The sequence below is a fragment of the Acomys russatus genome, chromosome 8 (assembly GCF_903995435.1).
Source record: "Acomys russatus chromosome 8, mAcoRus1.1, whole genome shotgun sequence".
Classification (NCBI taxonomy): Eukaryota; Metazoa; Chordata; class Mammalia; order Rodentia; family Muridae; genus Acomys; species Acomys russatus.
In genome coordinates this window covers 9,818,891-9,833,962 of record NC_067144.1, presented here as the reverse complement: position 1 = coordinate 9,833,962, position 15,072 = coordinate 9,818,891, and the positions used below count along the sequence as shown (strand labels likewise).

The 15,072-nt window shown below is 41.2% G+C and overlaps 1 protein-coding gene across 1 annotated transcript in view; it reads right to left on the bottom strand.

Moving 5' to 3' along the window:
- The window catches only part of Lpp (LIM domain containing preferred translocation partner in lipoma), a 441,832-nt gene that overhangs the window by 88,252 nt on the left and 338,508 nt on the right, over window positions 1-15,072 (bottom strand). The window contains exon 7 of the mRNA XM_051150787.1: window positions 9,963-10,132. Coding sequence (XP_051006744.1) covers window positions 9,963-10,132 — 170 coding nt within the window. The remainder of the gene's footprint in view (window positions 1-9,962; window positions 10,133-15,072) is intronic.

Genomic DNA, 15,072 nt, shown 5'->3' with positions numbered 1-15,072 from the left:
ATCACCTGTTTACAATAAACAGAAAGTTCTTGGGTTAAAGGCGTGTGTTAGGGGTGAACCACACCAAACATAAGACAGGTTTTTACAGTTCACAATCTCAGGGTTCACAATGCAATCAAATATCCTGCAACAGAACCGAATTAAGGTTCCCTCTGGGCCTTCAACATTCTGAATCTATGACAACAGAAGTTAATACACTTTGGGATAAGAGTTGGGGGGAAATGTTATGGACTTCCTGCTGCTCTGGGCAATCAACTGAGAGGTGTGTGCCTTGGCTTCCCTGACAAATGAAGTGCTGCCTCAGAGAGCACAGGGATCTGTTTAGAGGGACCAGTGGCCACTGGGGAAAAGAGCTATGTCATGAGCAAAGGAGCTTGTGTAACAACCCTGGAGTGGACATGCTGCTGCTGGCTAAAAATGGGCAACTCTAAGGGTAGCATAGAAATGACAGGCGTGCTCTAAAGCGCGTTCAATTCCCTCCCATAGATATACAGCGCGCCACCCTTACATGGCTTCCCTATGGTACCTCCTTGCTCGGTTTTTCTTATGGCTTCCGTTTAAGGGTTATTTCTCATGCTGCATTCTTTAACTAGAATCCTGGAACTTTTATCTTGTTGGCTTTCTATGCTTTGTTCTACTACTTTAGATTTAATCACCTTTTATAGCCTAACATCGCCTGTAAATATTTATAGGTTCTATATTTGAAACTACGAAACACTGCATGTAAACAATACCACATACTGTTAGATGTGCATTAGAATCCCTTGGGTATGGTAAGAAGAGCTTAGAACTGCAGCTACTTTTATATAAGGGAGTTTGGGGACTGTGGTCAGAATGGATAATTCAACGCATTTCAGACTTTTTTTTTTATTTGTTAAATTGGGCAACAGGTATATGAACCTTTATATTATTCATTATAGTAGCTATATATTATGCACACATGGGTGCATTTAGTTTTTTTCTTTGTTTTCTAATTCCCACTGCAAAATTTAAAAAGCATGTTAAAAGAAGAAATGAATGTACGAGATGATTCTGCACATCCCTAGACCCAAGGGAAGGCAGCTGGCCAAGGTAAGCCTTATTCAGCTAAACAAATACCTTCATTTTACTTAGAGATCGCTTTGTGTTGGGATGGTTGCTTTTGTTTTTAAAAGGAGGTATGATAGGCTGGAGAGATGGCTCAGCTGTTTTACGAGTGTCTGCTGCTCTTGCAGAGGACTAGTGTTTGATTCCCAGCACCCATAACAAGAGGCTCACAACCACTTGTAAGTCCAGTTCCAAGAGATCTGATCTCTTCTTGAATCCACCAGCACTGTACAACCATGATACACTCACATACGCATGCATACACGCGCACGCGCGCGCGCACACACACACACACATGCACACGCACAAACACACCCTTAAGAATAAGTCAATCTTAAGAAGAGTTGTAGCAAATTTTACCTCAGTGAAAATTATCTATGCAGCCCTAGTCCCTTTTGGCTCAATTTGCTATGTGAGTTTAACAAAGTATTTTAAAGGCTCTTAATATTGTTGAAACACTGCACCCATCAAATAACTGAGGATATTCTTTTAGGTGGCACTCAATTTATCATTCCAATTTCTCACGCAGCATTCAGTTCCTACTTCTCTTAGGATCTCTGTACATGTGCAGTTAGATTAGCATAGCTTTCTCCTTGGGGCAGGCTAAGTTAGGGTCTACCCTCAGCATCCTGCTAGTCTTGTACAACTTTAAAAAGTGATTTGAGAAGTTCCTTTCTTGCAAGGCTCTGAAGCTGGAAACACTGCAGGCATCGTTTGTTCTTTGAAGATATAAGAAATCCTGTTAGTGACATTTCCTTGCCTTTTCTCAGGTAGCAGCTCTGACTTTCATCCACCTTGGTGAAGTTATTTGAGTTTTTCTTGCATAGTTTAGATTTACGGAGGAAACATCTCTTCTGTGAAAAGTATAAATTTTTTAGAGGACAGGGTCTCCTGCATCCCTGGCTGGCACCGAACTCCTAATATCACTGTCTTCACCTCCCTGGCTGGGATTACAGGTATGTGCTAGCATACCTGGTGCTGGTACTGAACTCAAGGTTTTGTGCAGGCCAGCAGGGACTCCATCAACTGAGATAAACCTCCAGCCACATCTTGTAATTGAAAGAAGTTTATTAGGGTTCAGGAATTTTGCTAAGAGTGAAAGGTCCCTGGTTCAGTGGGGAGAGAGGGAAATGGTCTCTATACTTAAGGCAACAGCTACTTTTCCATCTCCACGTTCTGTACCTTTTGTTTTGTTTTTGTTTGTTTTTCTTCTGTCTGGATTTATTTCTACCACATTCAGTAGTTCAGCCGGCTTTGAAGTCACTGTTTTAGAGTATGCTTAAATCTACCATACCTGCCTAACTTAACTTGTCATGAGTGGCTTCCTTTTTCTAGGATGCATCTCCTATCAGCCTTAGGTTACTTCCCCACCCCCCGCCCTTGCAGCTGATGACCCTGTGGCCTGAGACTTCCGTCCAAGTACCTCTGCCCTGTGCATCATTGTCATCAGTAAATATTCTAAGGCGTCTGCCCACTTTCTTAACTTTCTGTTTCTTATTTACTGGTTGTTATCTTTGCTACTCAACTGCTAGATTTATCTACAGTTTCCTTCTAGACTTCCATGTCTGCTTTTTCCCTTTTGGACAGGGCATGTAATCAAGGCTGGCCATGAACCTGCAGCATGCCAGTTTCAGCCTCCTAAGACGTAAAACTAAACTGGTGTACCACATGTGGTTTCCATTTAGATTTTGATATGACAAGTATTTTTCTACACAGTCTATGGATAGCAGAAGATAAATATCTTTATTATATAGGCCGATGTATTTTGGTTCAATCAGTCTTATTAATTGTATTATCCAACTCATGTAATTGATGGGTCAAGGATTGAAAGAAATGTGTTTTCCAAATAACAGGTGTCTTCATTTCACCCCGCCTTTCCCCAGCACTGTGTGTTACATATTTCAGTGTAGTGATGTTTATAGAAGGCCAAGAGTTTGCTCATCATCATGATAAGGTTATCAAGTACACCATGTCCTTTGGTGGTTTTGTAGCATGAATTGTATCTTGCTATTTGTATTATGGGATACTGGCATTTGACTTTGAAAAGAATATTCTCTTGAGAACGCTATAACTTTAATTATACTCACTGATGAATGTATCTTCGCCCGTTTCTCTATTTGTTTGTATTCTTCCGCCCCTTTTCACAGGCTGAGGTAGAGGCGAACCTTGCACATGCCAGGCAGGTGGGCTGCCGCTGACAACACTCCTCTATCTGTTCTTTACCATCAACTGGTAAGTGGTTCTCTTGGCTCATTGCTTACCACACACTCACTTGATCTTGCCCTCCCTCATGTAATGTTTCCATCCATGTGCTCATCTAATGGAATGCTTCTTTGAGTCGCTTTTCAGAAGGAGTATTATCATCTTTCTGAGTGGCCATGGAATACCTAAAAGACTATTTCTGTTTTCTGTACAAGGTGGCTCAGTAGAAAGCAAGGTGAGAGCATCCGGCATGGGTGCACCCACAACAGACATTTGTAGCTCCACAGTTATGGCCATGCAAGCAGCATCAAGGCAGAGGATAGGCATCCAGCTGAAAGCAGACAGTACGTGCAAGGATTTAATATTTTTTCTAATCTTTCTCTAATGAGCATATATTAAAAGGTTTTTTTAAAAAAAGAATTGCTACCATTACAAAGACAAATCTGACTTCCACATTTCTCTAAAATACCTAAATAAATAAATAAAAAAATGAAGTATCCATCCCTAAAATCCTGCTTGAATTAAATCTAAATAAAACCAACCAAACAGACCCATAAAAAGCCAGACACCATCTAGAAATGGCAATAGAGAAAAAGAAGTCATTTAGGCTTTCCTTCTTTTCTTAATTTTTATTTTAAATTACAAAATAAAATATAAGATAAAGCAAACCTATCACATTGGAGCTGTAGAAGCCTCAGTTTCTTGCTACTGGAAATGATAGTAAAAGGAAGTGGACCAGTCTCCAAGGCTCCTGGGTGGCCAGCAGGCAAAGCAAAAATACTGAAAAATAAAACACGATTGGCCAGATGCTATTTGTCACCATGACTAAATTTAACTCTAAACATAAAAGCATTTTCTTCTTTGCATTGAGATGCCAGGCTTCTGGACAGAGGGATTTGTGAATGCTCAAGGAATGAGCAGGATCATAGCTTTTCACTGTGAGCTCTGGTACTGGAAGGCACCATTCAGGCCAGTGGTTGGTATCAATTCAAATCTCGGGAACAGAAGGCTTTCCATGACTTTAAAAAGGGAAGCCGGTGGCTGGCAGTATTCCCTTGTTTTTAGAAAGACAAATGTTAGGTGTCAGGGTGGTAGCATGGTAAATGAGAACAGCAAATAGAATAAATAAATAAGGTAAGTAAATAAAATGGCAAATAAAGTCCAGGCCAGAAGAAAGCTTTCTGCTTTTCATTTTGTCTTTTACTTTGACCACATCGAAGCCTCATTTGCAACAGGGTCTGATAATCTCCCTTTGCTCATCACGGTTTCAGTAGGTGTGACAATGTGGCAAGGTAGAAGGTCAAGACTGGGGGGTCATACTGCCTGGGGCTCCTGTAGTCAAACATCAAGGGAGAGTGTTTTTAAAAAAGAGAAATCTCTCATTCTTGAGCCATTTTTCCTATTATTGGGAGCGTGCTAGTGGGGTGACAACAAGATACCGGGACTGGATGTGTTTGAGTGTGTAGGTGGTGTGTGCAGTCAGAGACGAAGGGAGGCAGAAGGAGACACATCATGGTGGTGAGAGCAGAGGTGGGCGATTAGGGAGAGGGATGTACATGTGGATTGTTCAGACTCTGTCCCAACTCTCTGGTGCCTTTTCAACGCCCACATAAGGCCCTGGTTCTAACTGCTTTAAAAAACATTCCATTAGGACGAACTTCAGTACATAAAAGGACAGCTTTCCTGCGGAGGTACAAAAACCCACCTCTTAATGGAGCTGAAAATTTAGACCGCTTTAACTTCGCCATTTAGTGGCATAAGAGAGCAAAAAAGCTGCTAATGTGTCGGTTATTAATGTGCCAGGTTCTGGTACCTTCAAGTTAGTCTCCCAGGAGACTGGCTTGCTACTTTCAGAGGTCTGCTAGCCACTAGGATTTCAACGCTAATAAAAACGCCTGTCCCACTTTTCCAGCCACTCTGCCCAAAAGCCCTGACCCAGTGGAGGATCCTACATCACCACTCCATAAACAGACTTTGCCTGAGAAATGTCTGATGTGTGCATCCCCAAGGCCCAGACTCCTTTGCAATGCCAAGAAGAAAGCAACCGTTCCTTCATTATAGTCATACTCAGGAGTAAGCTTGTCTCAGCATGAGCAGAAGGTCAAACAAGCCTGAGGCCATGTTGATGCCCTTCATACGTAAAGACACGAATGGCTGTAAGCAAAGTACTGATCTCCCCATGTGCCTTTCTGTTCCTCCTATCAAGCCAATTACTTTCAACATTTTCATAGCAACAGCAGCCCAGACACACCTACTGTGTGTACAGCTTCTCTATCCTATCACAATTATAAGGATCAGCTTAATCCCTTATACAGACAATAGTTTCATGATACAAAAAGAACACACTTGCTCATTCTGTATCTATGACATTAGGGAATTTTTAGCTTCACAAACAAGAGCACCCTGCTGCCAGGAAGGTAAAGGGTGTACCCAGAGTTTTAACCAGAGAGGTAGGACCAAGATAGATAGGTTCTATTCAAATCATTTTATGTCCTAATAAAGTTTATTGCTCTTAATTTTAATCTCTTTATTTATTAAAAATGTAAGAATAAGCAAAACTAACCATTTACAATTTCTATTGACTTCACTATTAATAATACAGCCATCAGTTAAAATAACTAGGGCGTAGTGTACTTATTACATTGACCCAAATGAATCTAAATAAATCTGTCTAAGAGGGAATACCATATAGTTTAATATATGAACTCATTGTTTGTAATGGTCCTGTCTACCCGAAATAGTTTTCTAAAGAAACACTTCAAGGTGTTTATGTGTGGTGGCATATTCCAGCATCTATGTGGATCTGAGGCAGGAGGATCATGTATTCTAGGTCAAAACCAAGAAGTGTTGTAGGCAATGCCTTCAGTGTTAGAGTGTTAATGATGCTGATAATTCAAGTTCATAATCTATATTTGTAAAAATTACATTAATTTAAAGATATAAAATTTCACTTAATTTTCATTAAACATGTTACAATGATAAAAGAATGGAAAATATATTTTTGCTTTAAAATGTAATTCATAAACATAATGTGAACCTAAACATATGAGAGGCTTAAAAGTAAAGATTATCTCTGAGGCATGCTGATCACACATTTGCATTGGGTTAAGAAACAGGAAACAAGTGAAATACATGCAAGAAGACCTACAGCACCTCACTGAATCAAATCTATCCAACCGCAATGCTGATACACAAAGAAGAAGAATTCAAGAGACCTTAGGAACATATTAACGCGATAATCCAAATCTCTGAGTACACAAACATTAAATTTACATGTGACTATAGGCTTATCGATAACCAATTTAGGAAGAAATTTAATTTTTGTTTTACAGGCGTCACTCCTGGATCCAAGAGATAAACATTAGTGGTTGGTCCTTACATAGGCATAATTAGCAAAGTCACTGCTTTTAGTATCCTTATTCCATCAATTAAGTAAAAACAACAACCAAGCAAAAAAATGCAAGAACAAAAAGAAAAGGAAATACCATTGACTGATGTCCACCCACTTAATTTTCTTGGCTTCGTTCACTACATCTTTGGGACACCTGTGCCCAGCAGTGTGACAAGGAGTTCCCTGGCTAGATCACGTGACAGTATGTCCTGTTCTATACCTAGATCCTGGAGAGAGACAAACAACCCTAGCACTGTCTGTATTCCTTAAGTCTACCTTGAAAGCAAGCTTGTACTAACTCATGTTTCTTGTTTCTCTATTCTCTCTGTGTTTTCGGCATGCAGCTTATTAGAACCATGAAAGTTTAGTCGAAATTGAAAGTTGCCAATACCTCCACCATGGCCTTGAGGCCTGTGTTAAACTCTGAAATCAATTCTGGACAGGGGGTCTTTGAGCAAAGCGGAACTGAATTCCAATAAGACTTAAATTACCTGCCTGGGTAGCTATGGAAAGATGTCATTAAAAAGGACCACGACTGCAGGCTCTTATGCGGGGGAGAAAAGATAGTAAGATTCTTCATTATCTGAATGCACTCAGCTCTTCCAAGTGTATGATTAAATATCTCCCAGATAGACTCGCCTTCCTTGTTATAAGTGTGGTACATGCTAGGCAACCATAGCAGAGGATACCAGCATCCTCAGCGTCCTAAGTCATCTCAGAGATCTTATAGCAGAGTCTGATTTCTGAGCTGTCACAGCACAGGAAACGATTAAAAACTGAAGGCTTGTTATGCACCCAGGAAAGCATACGTTAAACAAAAATGGAAGACAGGTATGTCCAAGAAGTGAAAGAGCTTCCTAGAGCCTAGTGAGTCTGTGTCTCACCACACACATCAGGAATGGTAAATAGGTCCCCGAATCTAATTGTGATTAAGCTCGGATGTAGCATTCATCCAATAGCTTTTCCCAAGTAGACCAAAGGTGCTTACAAAGATCGCCTCATTTCATCTTCAGGGATCTAATTATTATTATTGTAATATCTCCATCGTTTCCAGTAGATAGATAGAGAGAAAAACCGAGGCTTCGAAAAATCAAGTAACTTGCCCAAGACAGAACGCTTTGATGGAGTCCAACTCAAACTCATGTTCTCTGCACACTGTTAAACAGTTTCCCAGTATTATATGTAAGACGTTTGCTTGCAGAGCATAAAAAGAAATAGCATAAAGAAGCATTCCATGAAAGCATTGTTACAGTAGCAGTGATCAGTGACAAAGTCAAAAAGGGACCAAACAGGAGCTATGAAAAAGTAACTGTTCCATGTTAGAGGAGTGCTAGGTGGCTGAACAAGGCTTTTATGACTTTGCTCCCCAAACTTGCAGCAATAAATGATTTCACAACGGTGGCCCGAGTCACTCTGAAGTGCAGCCCACTGAAAGGGGTCAGAATTATAAAAGGCCTTCCTCTTTTCAACCCGAGTTTCAGAGAATGGTACTCTGGGAGCTGAGTGACAGAAGAGGTGAGAATTTGCTGACTTGGTTTTCTCTCATTGTAACCGCCGCTGCTGCTTGCAGATCATCGGGTACTGTGGCGCTCATCTTTACAGCCCGAGTAACTAAATGTATGCAGCACTGCCCAAGTCACAGGAAGAGGAGAAACTGTGACGAATGCTGGCCTGGCTCTAACTCCAATGGTAAGCAGAAGTCACCTTCCTCCTGTGCCTCCGGTCTCACCTCTAAAAGCAGCAGTTTGGCAAGTGACCTTAAAAAGGTTTTATTTTCCAAGCTCTATTAGCTGATGGCATTATAATGATGCTACACATGTTTAAGGAAAACAAAATAAGATCGAACCTAAGAGACGTGACACAATATTATATGAATATATAAAATCTTAGCTGTGGAGAACTGAACTCTGTGCCACACACCTCACGGTTTTCAGGATATTGTTACCAACTGGGCTGGCTACTTTTATGTCAACTTGAGGCAAGCTAGAGTCACTGGAAAGGAGGGAACATCAATTAAGAAAATGCTACCATAAGATCTGGCTACTGTAGGCAAGCCTGTAAGGCGTTTTCTTAAATAATGGCCGATGGGGAGGGCCCAGCCTGAGCCCGTTGTGAATAGTGCTGACCTTGGGCTGTTGGTCCAGGGCTCTGTAATAAACTAGGCTGAGCAAGCCAGGAAGCAGCATTCCTCTGTGGCTCTGTATCAGCTCCTGCCTCCAGGTTCCTGCCCTGCTAGCGTCCCTGCCCTGCCCTCCATCAGTGATGGACTGTTACCTGGAAGTATAAGCTGAAATAAACTGCTTTTGGTCATGGTGTTTCATCACAGTAGCAGTGACAATAACCACGCCATCAACCAAGACAGAAATTCCAATTAAACTGAACTCTGGAGATGTACAAATTTCTGAGTCTCAGTACCTTCTTGTCAGGCTTTCTTTACTGTTAGAATGCCATGGCCTAGGGTGCAACCTTCACTATTTGTAGGTTTGCAAAAAAAACCAAAACAAACAAACAAACAAAACAACAAAAACCAAACCAAACCAAACCAAACCAAACCAAACTAAAACAAAACCCCAAAACTACTTTTTCCATGAATCTGTTCAGCAGCTAGATCAAAAGCAGAAAGATGGTAAAGGAATTTATTTTGGACATAAATTTTTCTTATTCAGCAAACCTAGCCTATCAGAAGGTAGCTTAATAGATTAATATAAAATGTCAAGATAATGTGACTTATTTTCGTCACTCAGCTTTGCTATTCAAAAATAGCTGTGTTCTTTTAAAACAGAGAACCATTACTACCACACTTAAGAATTAGAACACAGCTCTCCTCAAGGTACTTTATGTTAAGCAGTTTCTCTCCATCACAGACAACCTGGAGGATCAGGGAAGTATAAATGATTCTGCGGAGATAATTAGTCCAGAAGTTTCCAAGGCCGCTGACCAATTCAGCCACCTGCTAAGTCTTCTCAAACACAATGGGACTGAGTAACAGGAGCAATGCTCTGACAAGGGGAAAGCCCTTCATGTACACCCCCAGAGAACATAGTACGAAAACCACAGGCCACACAACCTTTCCGGCAGACCACTAACTGAAAGGCAGCCCTTTCCTAACACAATTTTCCAACCTCATATGATCTGTAACTATATAGAAAAAGAATACAGAATGCCAACTTGCACATGTACACATCTTCGGAAGTTCAGAGAACGGATGGCGACATTTATATGGAGTGAGTGGAGTTTGGTCAGAGAAGGCAGGGCAGACGAAGACCCAATGTGGGGGACTTACAATGTAGCAGGCCTCGCAGTATGCCTTCTTCTCCACGGCGTAGAAAGGCTGTCCTCGGAGCTTGTTGTTGCAGACGATGCAGGTGAAGCAGTCCACATGGAAGACCTGATCCATGGCGGTGCATCCTGTTCCTTCTCCAACCACGTTCTCCCCACAACGAGCACAGCGGCCTGGAAGATCAGGGGAGTTGTTACAGAGGAACCGTTAGACTCATCCAATGAAGCCAAAACGAGAGAAGCAGCAGGTTCACCCTGCAGCAAGACACACAGTATTAGTGCCATTGCTGCACTAACTAGCAAGCCCTCCGTGGTCTCCTCTGTACATAGCAGGAGTCTACCCAAGTCAACTAATGAGAAAGCCAAAGCTCCTGAGAAAGTAATGCAAGGCAATTCATATGCAAGGCAATTCATATGCTTGACGCTGGGGCCAGGGGACTACCCTTATTCTTACCCTAAAGAAGAAGAAAGAAAGTCGTAGAAAATGGTTAGCCAAGGTCATGCCTAAGAAGCCTTGTCTGAAGTGTCTGCTCCAGCCCCACCGCTGCGTTGCCTGTTCTGAGCTCTGCATACACAGCAGTACAGATCTGCCACCGCGGAGCGTTATGGAGTGACTTCTTGCAGAAAAGGGCTTTCAGCACCCTGTCACATTGGACTGACAGCCACTTCACACCCAAAGCTGGGAGGGGTAAATGTTTCAAAAAGTGAGAGGAGAGGTAAATATATTTTGCATTTGGTTCTGGAAAACATCTCTTTGCATTCTGTTGCAGGATTGGAGTATATCTTTAAAAAAAATAAACAAACAAACTTTTTATACTTCATTATCAATCAAACATTGACAAAAGTGTTCAAGTCTTTAAAAATGGGTTGTGTCTGCTTCAGCTGTGTTATTGTGAAATTTCAGTGTTAATTTTTGATGTTTAGTACAATCATGATGTTTATAATTTGGTTTATAGGGTTTTTTTTTTTTTTTTTATAAATTTCTACCCAAAAGTTACCTTACTTTTTTTTTATTATTAGACATATAATTATAAAGTGTCCTTTAAATTAATGTACTTTTCTGCTTATTATAAGAAAATTAATTTCTTTCATTTGGCACCATTTTTGTGGTTATGCTGAAAATGTCCCTTCTCCAAACTTAACTGGTTTACAATAAAACTAAGTATTCTCTGTTTGAAAATTGATGCCATATCTCTGAGAATTTCATGCCAACAAATGACATTTCACTGGAGAAAACACACTGAGGATTGGGGAAAATAGACCAACCCATGTGAACACTATTAAGAACCTACTGGATTCCTATAGGAAGCATAATAATATGTTGTAAATTCAATATAAGTCAACATATTTTTCTATATTAATCATTCCCTTTCTATAAGCCAGAAAGAGTCACTTAATAGGAGGCACAAAGGATCTAAGAGACATTCTTTGCCAAAATAAGGATCATGTGATGGCATGGTGGCTAGCTAGGCAGCAGACTCAGCTGTTTTGGTCTTGACCATGAAAGCTCAAAAGTGCAGGACACGGCAGAAGGGGCCCAGCCTAGAAGGCCTCTGGCGAGCTGGACAGTTATCCCGGGTCTGGAGCTACCTTAGTTACTAGCTTAAAGGGAAAGCCTGTCTGGAAAGGAAAGTTTTGGTTTTCAATCTACTTAGCAGAGATTGTAAGGGTCTGCTCTTTGTCCAGCACTGCCGTCTGCTTTTGTATGACATGAAGAAGTGGACTAGACTCGACCAGCACTTCCTACAGTGATTAAAAAACTTCCTGTGTCCAAGAATCCATGACAACATGGGCCGCACACTGCAGGAGAAAGGGCTACAGAAATATGCATGGGAAAGCACATCCAAGACATCTCTTTAAGAGTTTCCGGAGGAAACAAGTGATTGAACTTGACCTTGAAGAATAGAATTTTAGCAGGTAGAGGTGGAAGACAGAAAAAAAAAAAAAACAAAAAACAAAAACAAAAAAACCCCACATTTTTACCCCGAAAGAAAGGATGAACGTCTGTGGCTTGCTGGATGCAAAACATTGTAGTGTCCAGTGATGGCACAACAAGGTTTTGTCTGCTCACCACAAAAGCAGATGGCCTGCATTTCCAGAAACAATTCTCTCTTTATGTCTGGGGAATATTCATCCAGAGTAGGTCGGGCTAATGTGCTGGACCCAGACATGACCGATTCTGTTACCCCTGGTAGTTTTCCTGTTCTTGGGATAAAATGGGGACACTAGCCTCAAGGGCAGCCAGCCTGGCACCTTCCAATTCACAAGCATAGGAAAAAGAAAAAAAAACAACAACAACAACAAAAAAAGAACAAAATTTTAAAATAGCCCTACAAACCAGCAACAGGAAAAAAAAAAAAAAAAAAAAGGTGCCCAAATGTTCCTCTTTTGCATTAACAAAAATGTATAAACTGCTCCTGGGAGAGGACATTCAGCATTGCCAAGCAAGTCCCCCAGGCAGAGGGTAGCCCTGCCCCTAGAAAGACGTAGACTACACATTAGTACCAGCATACCTCAGGCCTAATGCCCATCCTCTAGACACAATCCTAAGTGTTTAAAATGGGAGAGGGCAGAGGAATGTGTGTAGGTCTCGAGGCACGGAGGCACGAAGGGAGCACGGTTGACTAGGAAGCAGGAAGCAGGGGCTCTGGCACAGGGCCAGTACACAGAGCTTCTAAGACTTAGCAAATCTAAGGACGCAAGGGCAGAGGACCAGAGAGCCAACACACATACCAAAAGATTTCCTATGTTACGACTGACTGTGGCCAGCCTTGGGTCCTGTGCCCCTTCTCTTTCTCCTATGTAGCAACCTCCTTAATGTTGATGAAACCAACTGTATAAATCAGGTTTCCTTATCCAGGGACACTACAAGGGCTTCCTTGATGTTCTAAAACCTTTGGTTGTCTTACTATTACAAACGGAAAAGCCTTATGGAAGTCTTAATAATTAAGCTAAACCTGAACAGCCAGACAGAATCTCAAATGGGTAATAGGCACGATGTCAGTAGAGGGTGACAGTCTAGGAAAACCAACAAGCTGAGCTTTCAGAGTTAATTTCATGCTTGGAGTTAGTATTTTTATTTAAAAATATTTTCCTCATAGTCACTGCATGCAAAAGGCATTTTCTAGCAAGTCTATAAAGACTTCGGTTAGCGTCCATACTCTGCTACCTTCAGCTTTCTACCTCTTCTCCCATCTTCTTAGTGCTTTGCTACTGTGCTGGCCAGTTTTTATGTAAACACATAGCAAAGGGCTAACACAATGGGACTAACTAATGTGGCAGGTCCTAGCCCATTGTGAGTGGTGCCATCCCTGATTTTATAACAAAGCAGGCCGAGGAAGCCATGAATGAGGAGCAAGGCAGAGAGCAGCACCCCTTCCATGGCCTCTGCAACAGCTCCTGCCTCCAGGCTCCTGCCCATTTTGAGTTCCTGCCCTGACTACTTTCTTCAGTGATGGACTGTGATATGCAAGTGCAAGTAAAATAAACCCTTTCCTCCCCATGTTGTTTTCTGGTTATGGTATTTTATCACAGAAGTAGTAACCCTAAGACAAATATCCCAGACAGTCTTATTTCTATTTGCCTGCCTCTCTCTCTCTCTCTCTCTCTCTCTCTCTCTCTCTCTCTCTCTCTCTCTCTCTCTCTCTCTCTCTCTGTGTGTGTGTGTGTGTAAAATATAGGACTCACAAGTAAGAAAAACCATGCATTATTTGTCTTTCTGAGTATTAATTAGCTTGATGAGATTATCTCTAGTTGCACCAGTTTTTCTACAAATGACATTACTTCATTATTCCTCTGGGTTTTTTTGTTTTGTTTTTTGTTTTTGTTGTTGCTGTTGTTTTTAAACTGAAACACAGGCCATGGAGGAATGTAGCTTACTGGCTTGGTCCCCACAGCTTGCTCAACCTGCTTTCTTTTTACTTTTTAAAAGACATTCATTCATTAATTTTTAAGTTTTAATTAAAATATAAGTATCCTAATTCCTTTATCCCTTTCCTGCCTCCATTCCCTTCCATGCCCACTACTCAAATTAATATCCTCTTTTTCTTTATTATCACACACACACCCCACCACCACCACCGCCGCCGCCGCCACCACACATCCATTTTTGTTTGTGTACATGTGGCTTCAGTGTTGATCACATTATGTTGGATAACCAATCCTTCACTCTTAGCAGTCATTATGGGACCCTGTGAGAGTGAGATTCTTCACTCTTCTACATTAGCATTTCTACTGATACTGTCACTGTTCATGTCCTATTTATTTTCAATTAATTAATTTACATATATGTGTGTGTGTGTGTGTGTGTGTGTGTGTGTGTGTGTGTGTGTGTGTGTTTGGTCTGCAGGTACAGGTATGTCTGTACCATGTGTACCCGGTGTCTGAAGAGACCAGGAGAGGGTAGACACTCTGGAACTCAGTTACAGGCAGTTGTGAGTCATGTGGGTACTGGAAATCAAACTTGGGTCCTTAGCCCCTCAGCCATCTTTCATTCCTCCTCCACTGACAGACACCTGGGTGTCTATTGTGAGCAGTGTTACTGTACCCATCAATATGCAAATGTCCATGTGATATGCTGCTCTGTAGCCTTTGCGGTAAACGTGTATAGTGCCACAATAAGCCTCAATATGCAAGTATCTCTGGGGTAGGTACAGTCCTTGAGCTAAGCACCCAGAGGTGGGAGAACTCGGTCATTTGGTAGATTTTTTTTTTTTTTTTTAAGTCTGAGAAGCTGTGGTACTCGTTTTCAGAATGGCTGAAGTAGGTTGGCTATATTCTCATTAGCATTATATACGGTCACCCTCTTGTTTACCTCTTCTCCAACACTCATTGTTATTTGTTTTCTTAATGACCGCCATTCTGACAGAGGGAAAATGGAATCTAAATGAAGTTTTAATTTGAATTTCTATGATGACTAGTGAGGGTGAACGTTTTTTTCCCCCACATTTATTGGGCATTTATGTTTTATTCTTTTGAAACTGTCTGCTTGTTTCATTAGTCTATTTATTGTTTGTGTCATTTGATTTCTTATTATTTAGCTTTTGAAGTTGACTGTGCATTGCAGATAGCAATCTTCTGTCAGATGGACATAGTTCTATCATTATACTGAATAA